The 16,404-nt window shown below is 39.4% G+C and overlaps 1 protein-coding gene across 1 annotated transcript; it reads right to left on the bottom strand.

The window, feature by feature from the left end:
• Positions 1 to 214: 214 nt before the first annotated feature.
• LOC117218496 (uncharacterized) lies at positions 215 to 1,753 on the bottom strand. The gene is made up of 4 exons (XM_076527120.1): positions 1,681 to 1,753; positions 1,372 to 1,595; positions 1,250 to 1,312; positions 215 to 1,132 (listed from the first exon to the last, which is right to left on the bottom strand). The coding sequence occupies exons 1-4, from the start codon at positions 1,751 to 1,753 to the stop codon at positions 215 to 217; spliced, it is 1,278 nt and encodes a 425-aa protein (XP_076383235.1).
• Between the last annotated feature and the right edge of the window lie 14,651 nt (positions 1,754 to 16,404).

Raw genomic sequence — 16,404 nt, 5'->3', positions numbered from 1 at the left:
GCATGTCAACGTCGGCGAACAATTCCAACTCGATCTTCGTCAATTTTAGCATCGCATCCCACGCGAAACCGGGCAACGTATAATAGTGCGCTGGATCGAGTTTATAATTCTCGAGCGACTTTTCGCGAAAATTTTCAAACACGTCGGCCAACAACAACACATCCAATTTCAAGTACAAGTCGCTGTACTGTCCTAACGTTTGTATACCGAATCGTCACCAAACTTCGTTCGCGTGACAATAGTCGACGTCGGATATCTCGCTGTCGCATAACTGATTATAAAATGCTTCGCGCGGTGGTAAGCAAGTGTCGCTTAATTTGTCATAGGTCGATACATAGTCGTATGGGAAAACGCCTTTCCTGGTTAGAAGACTCGAATTCAAGAACTTGAACGAATCGATGAACCGAAACTTTATGCACTTCTTCCACGATTTTTTGATCACATCTTTATTCCTCTTACTGTGTTTCGTGAAAGAAATGTACTTCTCTTTTGTCAGCGGTAACGCGTCTATTTTACCTTCGAACGCGTTTGTCAATTCTTTGATGAAAAAGTGTGCGTCGTAGCCGGACAAATTGTGAAAAACCACCGGTATCACGTACGAGGATTGATACCTCAGATTGCAACGGCTGTGCGCCGGACCCCGATACGCACCTGTGAAATGACAATGATCACGCACTCGCACGTCGTCATTACCGAGTGGTTCTTCGCACACATGACAATACGTGGCGGTACAAAAAGTTGAGATTTGCGCGGCGGTCAACGGAGCCATTGGAACCGTTCGATCAAACACCGGCTGCAATTTACAGCTCAACTCGTGCAACTTCGATGCAAACCATGCGATACAACCTTTCTCATCACGATAAGCCCGATACTCGCTCAACGAACTGTCGTATCGACAATGGAGGTAGTAGCCTACGCTGAAGGCATGGTGATGTTGATATATACAGTAAGCTCCATGACCTTGATCTTCCTGTTTCTCCAGCAGGCATTCCAAGTCTGCGTAGGTAACGAACGGTGTCGGTTCCTTGTACGCATAATTCTTGAACTTCAGCCACTTATTGTCTTCCGTCGGAAGTTTCAAAGCACATTCGTTCATTCGACTGCAGTCAATCTCGTGAATGTTCAATTTTTCCTGCGATTTGAAATACTGTAGACACCTGACAAAAAAAACATAATTTTTTATTTTAATTTTTCTCGCCCACCACCACCATCCAAAAGAAAGAAAAAAATTTACATGTGTGGATCTTACCGATCGCAAATATGCTTGTTGTGCTGCGTGCTGATCTGAGATGAAACCAGACGAGATAAATTCCTAATTCAGAGATAATGATTGTGCAAGTTTTCAGAGTCGTGTATGAACAGCAAATTTACATGTTTCTCCCGCTTCCTTGAGGTCAAATGCAACGTCTGACATCTTTCTTGTTCCCCTCCCCATTCGAACACGTTCACGGAAACGTCTTTCGCTTTTTCGAACTTTGGTATGTCCTTGAACAACATCGGCAATTGGAATCCCTCGGTGCGGAGCACATCGCTGTAATGTGGATAGGATGATGTGCGATTCAAATGATATTTAGCTGGATATAGGCTTGCCACCACTGCCCAATAGAAACATGCATTATCGTCGTTACTGTACACATTGAGAACTGCTTTCTTTAATTGCACTGTTCGAGGCACGGATACCTGACAACCTGCTTGTAACGGCTGATACTTGTTGGAATTCACCATCAAATGAAGGATCTTCGATAACGCCCATCCACTGTCTCGTTCTTGAAATTCTTCTATCGATGTCAAAAGCGTTGGTGATTCGACGACTGAAAGAGCGCGACGTTTCGCGTGCTAAAACTTTTCACCGAAACCTCGTCGCGCAGCACAAATTCTGCCTCCAATACTACGTTCACTTTTAACGACAAATGAACGTTCAAAAGTTCTGTAATGCGATTCGTAACTATTCGCTTCGCGTGTTGCAAGAAATGACGTGGATCGACATGCTCGACGTTGATCACAACGTCGGTCGATATACGATTCTTAAACGCTGACTCGAAGTTTTCCCAACGAAGAGTCGATGCTCTCGCGCCAACGTTTCCATACAAACCGCTACCAACGCGTGATGAAAACCGATGATCTAACGAGACCTTCAAAGTTTTCATACGACACATGATCGACAGCAAACTCGATTTTACACCTATGGGTGCTTCGTTTTTCTTCACAATGATCATATATTTCCTACACCATTGTAAACATTCAATACATGATTTCGTCCATTCGCGATACTCGTCCACAGTTCGAATCATCCTTGACATATGTGTTAACGATTTCAACATGTCCTTCCAAACTTGCGTCATCTTGTGAAAATATTAATCCATATTAATTTTGAAAAACAAGTTTTTTCAATTTTGATTTCACGTCGTCGGTTAAGTTTCCAGTTCTCACGAACGTAACTACACTATACAACCAACTACGCGGTGCTCTCCCATCTCGATGATATGTAGTATCGCGGACGGTGAATCGGTCGCGGGCCATTTCACTATAATTTGGCTAAATCGTTTCGTACAGATGAAACTCACGCGACTCGCCAAATCTTTTCGCATTAGACGTTCCGTCGCTGTTTTCCACTCGAGCGGAAATTGATCGTTCAGGTATAAGTTTATGACGTATCCACAAGCCAAATTCTGTAATGTAGGAACCGTCTCACGACGTATCTTCGTCACTCGCTGAAAAATAGTTCGATATGAATTTCACGCGTGAAACATTGAGTTTCTCGGTCGGTAAATTAATGTCCCATTTGATTTTACGAATATCCCAATCATCGTCGTCGTACAATGAATATTCCAATCTTCTCTTCACTTTGTTCAATGGAGAGAGGAAATCACCTCTGGTCATTCTCCGTTCAAATTTTGATAATGGTATCAACACTGGTTCAACGCAAACATAATCAGTTTCTTTACGGTATTTAAAAATAATCCTCTTCAACCATCTCTTCGAACGACATTGCGTGTTCAATACTATTGTATATCACGTAATCGAGCAAGTCTCGCGGTTTGAACACGCATGCACCCACGTATGAAAACCTAGCGTGCGGATATCTCCGACGAAAAACGCAGTACACGTCGCACAAAATAACATCACAATATCGAATAAAAATCCGTCCAACAATGTTCGAAAAATTATGAACACCGTGTTCAAATATCTTAGACGTTGCGACCGATTGCAACGATGGCACGTTCAACGAAACAACTTCCATACCAATTCCCAACTCGGTAGCGAATAAAATGTTCGCTGTAAAAGGGAAAAAGCAAAAACAGTAAAAGAGAGAGAGTGAGAAAAAATATATATCTCTCTCTGTCCGCATCATTTGCAAGAGAGAGAACAACCGCTGCAATGCATCCCACTCTCACTCTCTACAATATTATACCGAGATAAAAAAAAAACGTTACTTTAATAAATCTCAACGAGACCAAAATCCGCGATATCGCTTCGCAAGCGCCAGTAAAGCATCCGAGAACCTCTCCGGATACAAAACCACAAATTTCTATAAATACGTCGCGCCTAACGCGCGCGAGAAAAATCATGCATCGTTTTTGCAAGAAAGAGAACAACCGCTGCAATGCATCCATCTCTATCGCACTCTACAATATTATTTCAAAATCCCCGATATCGCTTCGTAAGATAAGCAACTTCCGGGTAAGGCATCCGAGAGCCTCACCGGATGCAAAACCGCAAACTTCTATATATGCATGGCGCTTCTCTTCAAAATACTTCCTCAACGTGCGAGAAAATCCAAATCGTTTGCAAGAGAGAGAACAACCGCTGCAATGCAGCCATCTCTATCGCTCTCTACAATATTATTTCAAAATCCCCGATATCGCTTTGCAAGATAAGCAACTTCCGGGTAAGGCATCTGAGAGCCTCACCGGATGCAAAGTCGCAATACTCCTTATCGGTGAATTACCCCCCTCCACACGACGCGTGCCGCTCACGATGACGCTTCCTGCCCTTTACCCCCCCCCCCCTGGGTTTGGGCCTTCACCACGCCATTGATTGCAGAACGCAACGTATATACCTACTGGTTCAAATACAGGCGATACAAACGAGTTCGATACAAATCCATGCGAAACACATGGTTTAGCTTAATATTCATGCGAAACAAATGGTTCAGCTTCAAATACTTGTGATATACATGATTTAGCTTCAACTGCATGCGAAACAAGCGAGTTACCTTCACAATCATGCAAAACAAATGATTTAGCTTCAAATCAATGTAAAGTAGAAGGCTTAGCTACAAATCAATCCGAAACAAACGAGTTAGCTTCAAATACTTGCGACGTAAATGATATAACTTCAAATGCATGCGAAACAAACGAGGTAGCTTCAAATCCATACGGAAAACGTGATTCGGCTTCCAATCAACGCGGTGTAGATGGTTTAGCTTCAAATCCATGGGAAACAAATATTTTAGCTTCAAATACTTGCGATATAAGTGACTTTGCATCAACTGGAAGCGAATCAAACGACTTAGCTACGAATCCAAGCGAAACACATGACTTAGCTTTAACTCAATGCGGAGTAGAAGGTTTAGCATCAAATGCATGCGAAATACATTATTAAGCATCAAATCAATGCGGAGTGGAAGGTTTAGCTTCAAATGCATGCGAAACACATGATTTAGCTTCAAATCAATGCGGAGTGGATGGTTTAGCTTCGAATGCATGCGAAACACATGATTTAGCTTCAAATCAATGCGGAGTGGAAGGTTTAGCTTCAAATGCATGCGAAACACATGATTTAGATTCAAATCAATGTGGAGTAGAAGGTTTAGCTTCAAATGCATGCGAAACACATGATTTAGCTTGATATCAATGAGGAGTAGAAGGTTTAGCTTCAAATGCATACGAAACACATGAGTTAGCTTCCAGTCAATGCGAAGTAGAAGGTTTTGCTTCAAATCCAAGCGAAACACATGACTTAGCTTGAAATCAATGTGGAGTAGAAGGTTTAGCTTCAACTGCATGCGAAACACATGATTTAGCTTCAAATCACTGCCGAATAGAATGTTTAGCTTCAAATGCATGCGTAACAAATGATTTTGCTTCAAATCAATGCGGATTGTAAGGTTTAGCTTCGAATGCATGCGAAACACATGATTTAGCTTGAAATCAACGCGGAGTAGAAGGTTTAACTTCAAATGCATGCGAAACACATGAGTTAGCGTCAAATCAATGCGGAATAGAAGGTTTAGCTTCAAACGCATGCGAAACACATGATTTAGCTTCAAATCAATGCGGAGTGGAAGTTTTAGCTTCAAATGCATGCGTAACAAATGATTTTGCTTCAAATCAATGCGGAGTGTAAGGTTTAGATTCGAATGCATGCGAAACACATGATTTAGCTTCAAATCAATGCGGAGTGGAAGGTTTAGCTTCAAATGCATGCGAAACACATGATTTAGATTCAAATCAATGTGGAGTAGAAGGTTTAGCTTCAAATGCATGCAAAACACATGATTTAGCTTCAAATCAATGCGGAGTGGAAGGTTTAGCTTCAAATGCATGCGAAACACATGAGTTAGCGTCAAATCAATGCGGAATAGAAGGTTTAGCTTCAAACGCATGCGAAACACATGATTTAGCTTCAAATCAATGCGGAATAGAAGGTTTAGCTTCAAATGCATGCGAAACACATGATTTAGCTTCAAATCAATGCGAAGTGGAAGGTTTAGCTTCAAACGCATGCGAAACACATGATTTAGCTTCAAATCAATGCCGAATAAAAGGTTTAGCTTCAAATGCATGCGTAACAGATGATTTTGCTTCAAATCAATGCGGAGTGTAAGGTTTAGCTTCGAATGCATGCGAAACACATGATTTAGCTTCAAATCAATGCGGAGTGGAAGTTTTAGCTTCAAATGCATGCGTAACAAATGATTTTGCTTCAAATCAATGCGGAGTGTAAGGTTTAGATTCGAATGCATGCGAAACACATGATTTAGCTTCAAATCAATGCGGAGTGGAAGGTTTAGCTTCAAATGCATGCGAAACACATGATTTAGCTTCAAATCAATGCGGAGTGGAAGGTTTAGCTTCAAATGCATGCGAAACACATGATTTAGATTCAAATCAATGTGGAGTAGAAGGTTTAGCTTCAAATGCATGCGAAACACATGATTTAGCTTCAAATCAATGCGGAGTGGAAGGTTTAGCTTCAAATGCATGCGAAACACATGAGTTAGCGTCAAATCAATGCGGAATAGAAGGTTTAGCTTCAAACGCATGCGAAACACATGATTTAGCTTCAAATCAATGCGGAATAGAAGGTTTAGCTTCAAATGCATGCGAAACACATGATTTAGCTTCAAATCAATGCGAAGTGGAAGGTTTAGCTTCAAACGCATGCGAAACACATGATTTAGCTTCAAATCAATGCCGAATAAAAGGTTTAGCTTCAAATGCATGCGTAACAGATGATTTTGCTTCAAATCAATGCGGAGTGGAAGGTTTAGCTTCGAATGCATGCGAAGCCCATGACTTAGTTTTAAATGAATGTGGAGTAGAAGGTTTAGCTGCAAATGCATGCGAAACACATGATTTAGCTTCAAATCAATGCCGAATAGAAGGTTTAGCTTCAAATGCATGCGTAACAAATGATTTTTCTTCAAATCAATGCGGAGTAGAAGGTCTTGCTTCAAATCCATGCGAAACACATGACGTAGCTTGAAATCAATGTGGAGTAGAAGGTTTAGCTTCAAATGCATGCGAAACACATGATTTAGCTTCAAATCAATGCGGAGTGGAAGGTTTAGCTTCAAATGCATGCGTAACAAATGATTTTGCTTCAAATCAATGCGGAGTAGAAGGTTTTGCTTCATATGCATGAGAAACACATGATTTAGCTTCAAATCAATGCGGAGTAGAAGGTTTAGCTTCAAATGCATTCGAAACACATGAGTTAGCTTCAAATCAATCCGGAATATATGGTTTAGCTTCAAATGCATGCGAAACACATGATTTAGCTTCAAATCAATGCGAAGTAGCAGGTTTAGCTTCAACTGCATGCGAAACACATGTTTTAGCTTTAAATCAATGCGGAGTAGAAGGTTTAGCTTCAAATGCATGCGAAACACATGATTTAGCTTCAAATCAATGCGGAGTAGAAGGTTTAACTTCCAATGCATGCGAATCACATGAGTTAGCGTCAAATCAATGCAGAATAGAAGGTTTAGCTTCAAATGCATGCGAAACACATGATTTAGCTTCAAATCAATGCGGAGTAGAATGTTTAGCTTCAAATGCATGCGAAACACATGAGTTAGCTTCAAATCAATGCGGAATATAAGGTTTGGATTCAAATGCATGCGAAACACATGATTTAGCTTCAAATCAATGCGGAGTGGAAGGTTTAGCTTCAAATGCATGCGAAACACATGATTTAGCTTCAAATCAATGCGGAATAGAAGGTTTAGCTTCAAATGCATGCGAAACACATGATTTAGCTTCAAATCAATCCGGAGTGGAAGGTTTAGCTTCAAATGCATGCGAAACACATGATTTAGATTCAAATCAATGTGGAGTAGAAGGTTTAGCTTCAAATGCATGCGAAACACATGATTTAACTTCATATCAATGAGGAGTAGAAGGTTTAGCTTCAAATGCATACGAAACACATGAGTTAGCTTCCAGTCAATGCGAAGTAGAAGGTTTTGCTTCAAATCCATGCGAAACACATGACTTAGCTTGAAATCAATGTGGAGTAGAAGGTTTAGCTTCAACTGCATGCGAAACACATGATTTAGCTTCAAATCACTGCCGAATAGAATGTTTAGCTTCAAATGCATGCGTAACAAATGATTTTGCTTCAAATCAATGCGGATTGTAAGGTTTAGCTTCGAATGCATGCGAAACACATGATTTAGCTTCAAATCAATGCAGAGTGGAAGGTTTAGCTTCAAATGCATGCGTAACAAATGATTTTGCTTCAAATCAATGCGGAGTAGAAGGTTTAGCTTCAAATGCATGCGAAACACATGATTTAGCTTCAAATCAATGCGGAATAGAAGGTTTAGCTTCAAATGCATGCGAAACACATGATTTAGCTTCAAATCATTGCGGAATAGAAGGTTTAGGTTGAAATACATGAGAAACTCATGATTTAGCTTCAAATCAATGCGGAATAGAAGGTTTAGCACCAAATGCATGCCAAAAACATGATTTAGGTTCAAATACTTGCGATATAGATAACTTAGCTGTAACTGCATGCGAAACAAAAGAGTTAGCATCAAATCCATGCGAAACACATGACTTAGCTTGAAATCAATGCGGAGAAGAAGGTTTGGCTTAAAATCCATGCGAAACACATGTTTTAGCTTCAAATCAATGGGGAATAGAAGGTTTAGGTTCAAATGCATGCGAAACACACGATTTTGCTTCAAATCAATGCGGAGTGGAAGGTTTAGCTTCAAATGCATGCGAAACACATGATTTAGCTTCAAATCAATGCGGATTAGAAGGTTTAGCTTCAAACGCATGCGAAACACATGATTTATCTTCAAATCAATGCGGAATAGAAGACTTAGCTTCAAATGCATGCAAATCACATGATTTATCTTCAAATCAATGTGAAGTAGAGGGCTTAGCTTCAAATCCATGCGAAACAAACGATTTAGCTTCAAATCAATGCGGAGTGGAAGGTTTAGCTTCAAATGAATGCGAAACACATGATTTAGCTTCAAATCAATGCGGAGTAGAAGCTTTAGCTTCGAATGCATGCGAAACACATGATTTAGCTTCAAATCAATGCGGAGTGGAAGGTTTAGCTTCAAATGCATGCGAAACACATGATTAAGATTCAAATCAATGTGGAGTAGAAGGTTTAGCTTCAAATGCATGCGAAACACATGATTCAGCTTCAAATCAATGCGGAGTGGAAGGTTTAGCTTCAAATGCATGCGTAACAAATGATTTTGCTTCAAATCAATGCGGAGTGTAAGGTTTAGCTTCGAATGCATGCGAAACACATGAGTTAGCTTCAAGTCAATGCGGAATAGAAGGTTTAGCTTCAAATGCATGCGAAACACATGATTTAGCTTCAAATCAATGCGGAGTGGAAGGTTTAGCTTCAAATGCATGCGAAACACATGATTTAGATACAAATCAATGTGGAGTAGAAGGTTTAGCTTCAAATGCATGCGAAACACATGATTTAGCTTCAAATCAATGCGGAGTGGAAGGTTTAGCTTCAAATGCATGCGAAACACATGATTTAGATTCAAATCAATGTGGAGTAGAAGGTTTAGCTTCAAATGCATGCGAAACACATGATTTAGCTTGATATCAATGAGGAGTAGAAGGTTTAGCTTCAAATGCATACGAAACACATGAGTTAGCTTCCAGTCAATGCGAAGTAGAAGGTTTTGCTTCAAATCCATGCGAAACACATGACTTAGCTTGAAATCAATGTGGAGTAGAAGGTTTAGCTTCAACTGCATGCGAAACACATGATTTAGCTTCAAATCACTGCCGAATAGAATGTTTAGCTTCAAATGCATGCGTAACAAATGATTTTGCTTCAAATCAATGCGGATTGTAAGGTTTAGCTTCGAATGCATGCGAAACACATGATTTAGCTTGAAATCAACGCGGAGTAGAAGGTTTAACTTCAAATGCATGCGAAACACATGAGTTAGCGTCAAATCAATGCGGAATAGAAGGTTTAGCTTCAAACGCATGCGAAACACATGATTTAGCTTCAAATCAATGCGGAGTGGAAGTTTTAGCTTCAAATGCATGCGTAACAAATGATTTTGCTTCAAATCAATGCGGAGTGTAAGGTTTAGATTCGAATGCATGCGAAACACATGATTTAGCTTCAAATCAATGCGGAGTGGAAGGTTTAGCTTCAAATGCATGCGAAACACATGATTTAGATTCAAATCAATGTGGAGTAGAAGGTTTAGCTTCAAATGCATGCGAAACACATGATTTAGCTTCAAATCAATGCGGAGTGGAAGGTTTAGCTTCAAATGCATGCGAAACACATGAGTTAGCGTCAAATCAATGCGGAATAGAAGGTTTAGCTTCAAACGCATGCGAAACACATGATTTAGCTTCAAATCAATGCGGAATAGAAGGTTTAGCTTCAAATGCATGCGAAACACATGATTTAGCTTCAAATCAATGCGAAGTGGAAGGTTTAACTTCAAACGCATGCGAAACACATGATTTAGCTTCAAATCAATGCCGAATAAAAGGTTTAGCTTCAAATGCATGCGTAACAGATGATTTTGCTTCAAATCAATGCGGAGTGTAAGGTTTAGCTTCGAATGCATGCGAAACACATGATTTAGCTTCAAATCAATGCGGAGTGGAAGTTTTAGCTTCAAATGCATGCGTAACAAATGATTTTGCTTCAAATCAATGCGGAGTGTAAGGTTTAGATTGGAATGCATGCGAAACACATGATTTAGCTTCAAATCAATGCGGAGTGGAAGGTTTAGCTTCAAATGCATGCGAAACACATGATTTAGCTTCAAATCAATGCGGAGTGGAAGGTTTAGCTTCAAATGCATGCGAAACACATGATTTAGATTCAAATCAATGTGGAGTAGAAGGTTTAGCTTCAAATGCATGCGAAACACATGATTTAGCTTCAAATCAATGTGAAGTGGAAGGTTTAGCTTCAAACGCATGCGAAACACATGATTTAGCTTCAAATCAATGCCGAATAAAAGGTTTAGCTTCAAATGCATGCGTAACAGATGATTTTGCTTCAAATCAATGCGGAGTGTAAGGTTTAGCTTCGAATGCATGCGAAACACATGATTTAGCTTCAAATCAATGCGGAGTGGAAGTTTTAGCTTCAAATGCATGCGTAACAAATGATTTTGCTTCAAATCAATGCGGAGTGTAAGGTTTAGATTCGAATGCATGCGAAACACATGATTTAGCTTCAAATCAATGCGGAGTGGAAGGTTTAGCTTCAAATGCATGCGAAACACATGATTTAGATACAAATCAATGTGGAGTAGAAGGTTTAGCTTCAAATGCATGCGAAACACATGATTTAGCTTCAAATCAATGCGGAGTGGAAGGTTTAGCTTCAAATGCATGCGTAACAAATGATTTTGCTTCAAATCAATGCGGAGTAGAAGGTTTAGCTTCAAATGCATGCGAAACACATGATTTAGCTTCAAATCAATGTGGAGTAGAAGGTTTAGCTTCAAATGCATGCGAAACACATGATTTAGCTTCAAATCAATGCGGAGTGGAAGGTTTAGCTTCGAATGCATGCGAAACACATGATTTAGCTTCAAATCAATGCGGAGTGTAAGGTTTAGCTTCGAATGCATGCGAAACACATGAGTTAGCTTCAAATCAATGCGGAATAGAAGGTTTAGCTTCAAATGCATGCGAAACACATGATTCAGCTTCAAATCAATGCGGAGTGGAAGGTTTAGCTTCAAATGCATGCGAAACACATGAGTTAGCTTCAAATCAATGCGGAATAGAAGGTTTAGCTTCGAATGCATCCGAAAAACATGATTTAGCTTCAAATCAATGCGGAGTGGAAGGATTAGCTTCAATTGTATGCGAAACACTTGATTTAGCTTCAAATCAATGCGGAACAGAAGGTTTAGCTTCAAATGCATACGAAACACATGAGTTAGCTTCCAATCAATGCGAAGTAGAAGGTTTAGCTTCAAATGCATGCGAAACACTTGATTTAGCTTCAAATCAATGTGGAGTAGATGGTTTAGCTTCAACTGCATGCGTAACAAATGATTTTGCTTCAAATCAATGCGAAGTGGAAGGTTTAGCTTCAAATGCATGCGTAACAAATGATTTTGCTTCAAATCAATGCGGAGTGTAAGGTTTAGCTTCGAATGCATGCGAAACACATGAGTTAGCTTCAAATCAATGCGGAATAGAAGGTTTAGCTTCAAATGCATGCGAAACACATGACTTAGCTTCAAATCAATGCGGAGTAGCAGGTTTAACTTCAAATGCATGCGAAACACATGAGTTAGCTTCAAATCAATGCGGAATAGAAGGTTTAGCTTCGAATGCATCCGAAAAACATGATTTAGCTTCAAATCAATGCGGAGTGGAAGGATTAGCTTCAATTGTATGCGAAACACTTGATTTAGCTTCAAATCAATGCGGAACAGAAGGTTTAGCTTCAAATGCATACGAAACACATGAGTTAGCTTCCAATCAATGCGAAGTAGAAGGTTTAGCTTCAAATGCATGCGAAACACTTGATTTAGCTTCAAATCAATGTGGAGTAGATGGTTTAGCTTCAACTGCATGCGAAACACATGATTTAGCTTCAAATCAATGCCGAATAGAATGTTCAGCTTCAAATGCATGCGTAACAAATGATTTTGCTTCAAATCAATGCGCAGTGTAAGGTTTAGCTTCGAATGCATGCGAAACCCATGACTTAGTTTTAAATGAATGTGGAGTAGAAGGTTTAGCTGCAAATGCATGCGCAACACATGATTTAGCTTCAAATCAATGCCGAATAGAAGGTTTAGCTTCAAATGCATGCGAAACAAATGATTTTTCTTCAAATCAATGCGAAGTAGAAGGTCTTGCTTCAAATCCATGCGAAACACATGACGTAGCTTGAAATCAATGTGGAGTAGAAGGTTTAGCTTCAAATGCTTGCGAAACACATGATTTAGCTTCAAATCAATGCGGAGTAGAAGGTTTAACTTCAAATGCATGCGAAACACATGAGTTAGCTTCAAATCAATGCGGAATAGGAGGTTTTGCTTCATATGCATGAGAAACACATGATTTAGCTTCAAATCAATGCGGAGTAGAAGGTTTAGCTTCAAATGCATTCGAAACACATGAGTTAGCTTCAAATCAAACCGGAATATATGGTTTAGTTTCAAATGCATGCGAAACACATGATTTAGCTTCAAATCAATGCGAAGTAGAAGGTTTAGCTTCAACTGCATGCGAAACACATGTTTTAGCTTTAAATCAATGCGGAGTAGAAGGTTTAGCTTCAAATGCATGCGAAACACATGATTTAGCTTCAAATCAATGCGGAGTAGAAGGTTTAACTTCCAATGCATGCGAAACACATGAGTTAGCGTCAAATCAATGCAGAATAGAAGGTTTAGCTTCAAATGCATGCGAAACACATGATTTAGCTTCAAATCAATGCGGAATAGAAGGTTTAGCTTCAAATGCATGCGAAACACATGATTTAGCTTCAAATCAATGCGGAGTGTAAGGTTTAGCTTCGAATGCATGCGAAACACATGAGTTAGCTTCAAGTCAATGCGGAATAGAAGGTTTAGCTTCAAATGCATGCGAAACACATGATTTAGCTTCAAATCAATGCGGAGTGGAAGGTTTAGCTTCAAATGCATGCGAAACACATGATTTAGATACAAATCAATGTGGAGTAGAAGGTTTAGCTTCAAATGCATGCGAAACACATGATTTAGCTTCAAATCAATGCGGAGTAGAATGTTTAGCTTCAAATGCATGCGAAACACATGAGTTAGCTTCAAATCAATGCGGAATATAAGGTTTGGATTCAAATGCATGCGAAACACATGATTTAGCTTCAAATCAATGCGGAGTGGAAGGTTTAGCATCAAATGCATGCGAAACACATGATTTAGCTTCAAATCAATGCGGAATAGAAGGTTTAGCTTCAAATGCATGCGAAACACATGATTTAGCTTCAAATCAATGCGGAGTGGAAGGTTTAGCTTCAAATGCATGCGAAACACATGATTTAGATTCAAATCAATGTGGAGTAGAAGGTTTAGCTTCAAATGCATGCGAAACACATGATTTAACTTCATATCAATGAGGAGTAGAAGGTTTAGCTTCAAATGCATACGAAACACATGAGTTAGCTTCCAGTCAATGCGAAGTAGAAGGTTTTGCTTCAAATCCATGCGAAACACATGACTTAGCTTGAAATCAATGTGGAGTAGAAGGTTTAGCTTCAACTGCATGCGAAACACATGATTTAGCTTCAAATCACTGCCGAATAGAATGTTTAGCTTCAAATGCATGCGTAACAAATGATTTTGCTTCCAATCAATGCGGATTGTAAGGTTTAGCTTCGAATGCATGCGAAACACATGATTTAGCTTCAAATCAATGCGGAGTGGAAGGTTTAGCTTCAAATGCATGCGTAACAAATGATTTTGCTTCAAATCAATCCGGAGTGTAAGGTTAAGTTTCGAATGCATGCGAAAAACATGATTTAGCTTCAAATCAATGCGGAGTGGAAGGTTTAGCTTCAAATGCATGCGAAACACATGATTTAGCTTGAAATCAACGCGGAGTAGAAGGTTTAACTTCAAATGCATGCGAAACACATGAGTTAGCGTCAAATCAATGCGGAATAGAAGGTTTAGCTTCAAATGCATGCAAAACACATGAGTTAGCTTCAAATCAATGCGGAATAGAAGGTTTAGCTTCAAATGCATGCGAAACACATGACTTAGCTTGAAATCAATGTGGAGTAGAAGGTTTAGCTTCAACTGCATGCGAAACACATGATTTAGCTTCAAATCACTGCCGAATAGAATGTTTAGCTTCAAATGCATGCGTAACAAATGATTTTGCTTCAAATCAATGCGGATTGTAAGGTTTAGCTTCGAATGCATGCGAAACACATGATTTAGCTTCAAATCAATGCGGAGTGGAAGGTTTAGCTTCAAATGCATGCGTAACAAATGATTTTGCTTCAAATCAATCCGGAGTGTAAGGTTAAGTTTCGAATGCATGCGAAAAACATGATTTAGCTTCAAATCAATGCGGAGTGGAAGGTTTAGCTTCAAATGCATGCGAAACACATGATTTAGCTTGAAATCAACGCGGAGTAGAAGGTTTAACTTCAAATGCATGCGAAACACATGAGTTAGCGTCAAATCAATGCGGATTAGAAGGTTTAGCTTCAAACGCATGCGAAACACATGATTTATCTTCAAATCAATGCGGAATAGAAGACTTAGCTTCAAATGCATGCAAATCACATGATTTATCTTCAAATCAATGTGAAGTAGAGGGCTTAGCTTCAAATCCATGCGAAACAAACGATTTAGCTTCAAATCAATGCGGAGTGGAAGGTTTAGCTTCAAATGAATGCGAAACACATGATTTAGCTTCAAATCAATGCGGAGTAGAAGCTTTAGCTTCGAATGCATGCGAAACACATGATTTAGCTTCAAATCAATGCGGAGTGGAAGGTTTAGCTTCAAATGCATGCGAAACACATGATTTAGATTCAAATCAATGTGGAGTAGAAGGTTTAGCTTCAAATGCATGCGAAACACATGATTCAGCTTCAAATCAATGCGGAGTGGAAGGTTTAGCTTCAAATGCATGCGTAACAAATGATTTTGCTTCAAATCAATGCGGAGTGTAAGGTTTAGCTTCGAATGCATGCGAAACACATGAGTTAGCTTCAAGTCAATGCGGAATAGAAGGTTTAGCTTCAAATGCATGCGAAACACATGATTTAGCTTCAAATCAATGCGGAGTGGAAGGTTTAGCTTCAAATGCATGCGAAACACATGATTTAGATACAAATCAATGTGGAGTAGAAGGTTTAGCTTCAAATGCATGCGAAACACATGATTTAGCTTCAAATCAATGCGGAGTGGAAGGTTTAGCTTCAAATGCATGCGAAACACATGATTTAGATTCAAATCAATGTGGAGTAGAAGGTTTAGCTTCAAATGCATGCGAAACACATGATTTAGCTTGATATCAATGAGGAGTAGAAGGTTTAGCTTCAAATGCATACGAAACACATGAGTTAGCTTCCAGTCAATGCGAAGTAGAAGGTTTTGCTTCAAATCCATGCGAAACACATGACTTAGCTTGAAATCAATGTGGAGTAGAAGGTTTAGCTTCAACTGCATGCGAAACACATGATTTAGCTTCAAATCACTGCCGAATAGAATGTTTAGCTTCAAATGCATGCGTAACAAATGATTTTGCTTCAAATCAATGCGGATTGTAAGGTTTAGCTTCGAATGCATGCGAAACACATGATTTAGCTTGAAATCAACGCGGAGTAGAAGGTTTAACTTCAAATGCATGCGAAACACATGAGTTAGCGTCAAATCAATGCGGAATAGAAGGTTTAGCTTCAAACGCATGCGAAACACATGATTTAGCTTCAAATCAATGCGGAGTGGAAGTTTTAGCTTCAAATGCATGCGTAACAAATGATTTTGCTTCAAATCAATGCGGAGTGTAAGGTTTAGATTCGAATGCATGCGAAACACATGATTTAGCTTCAAATCAATGCGGAGTGGAAGGTTTAGCTTCAAATGCATGCGAAACACATGATTTAGATTCAAATCAATGTGGAGTAGAAGGTTTAGCTTCAAATGCATGCGAAACACGTGATTTAGCTTCAAAT

Source organism: Megalopta genalis, chromosome 17 (assembly GCF_051020955.1).
Source record: "Megalopta genalis isolate 19385.01 chromosome 17, iyMegGena1_principal, whole genome shotgun sequence".
NCBI lineage: Eukaryota > Metazoa > Arthropoda > Insecta > Hymenoptera > Halictidae > Megalopta > Megalopta genalis.
The sequence above is the reverse complement of the archived record's forward strand: the minus strand, read 5'-3'. Positions and strand labels throughout refer to the sequence as shown.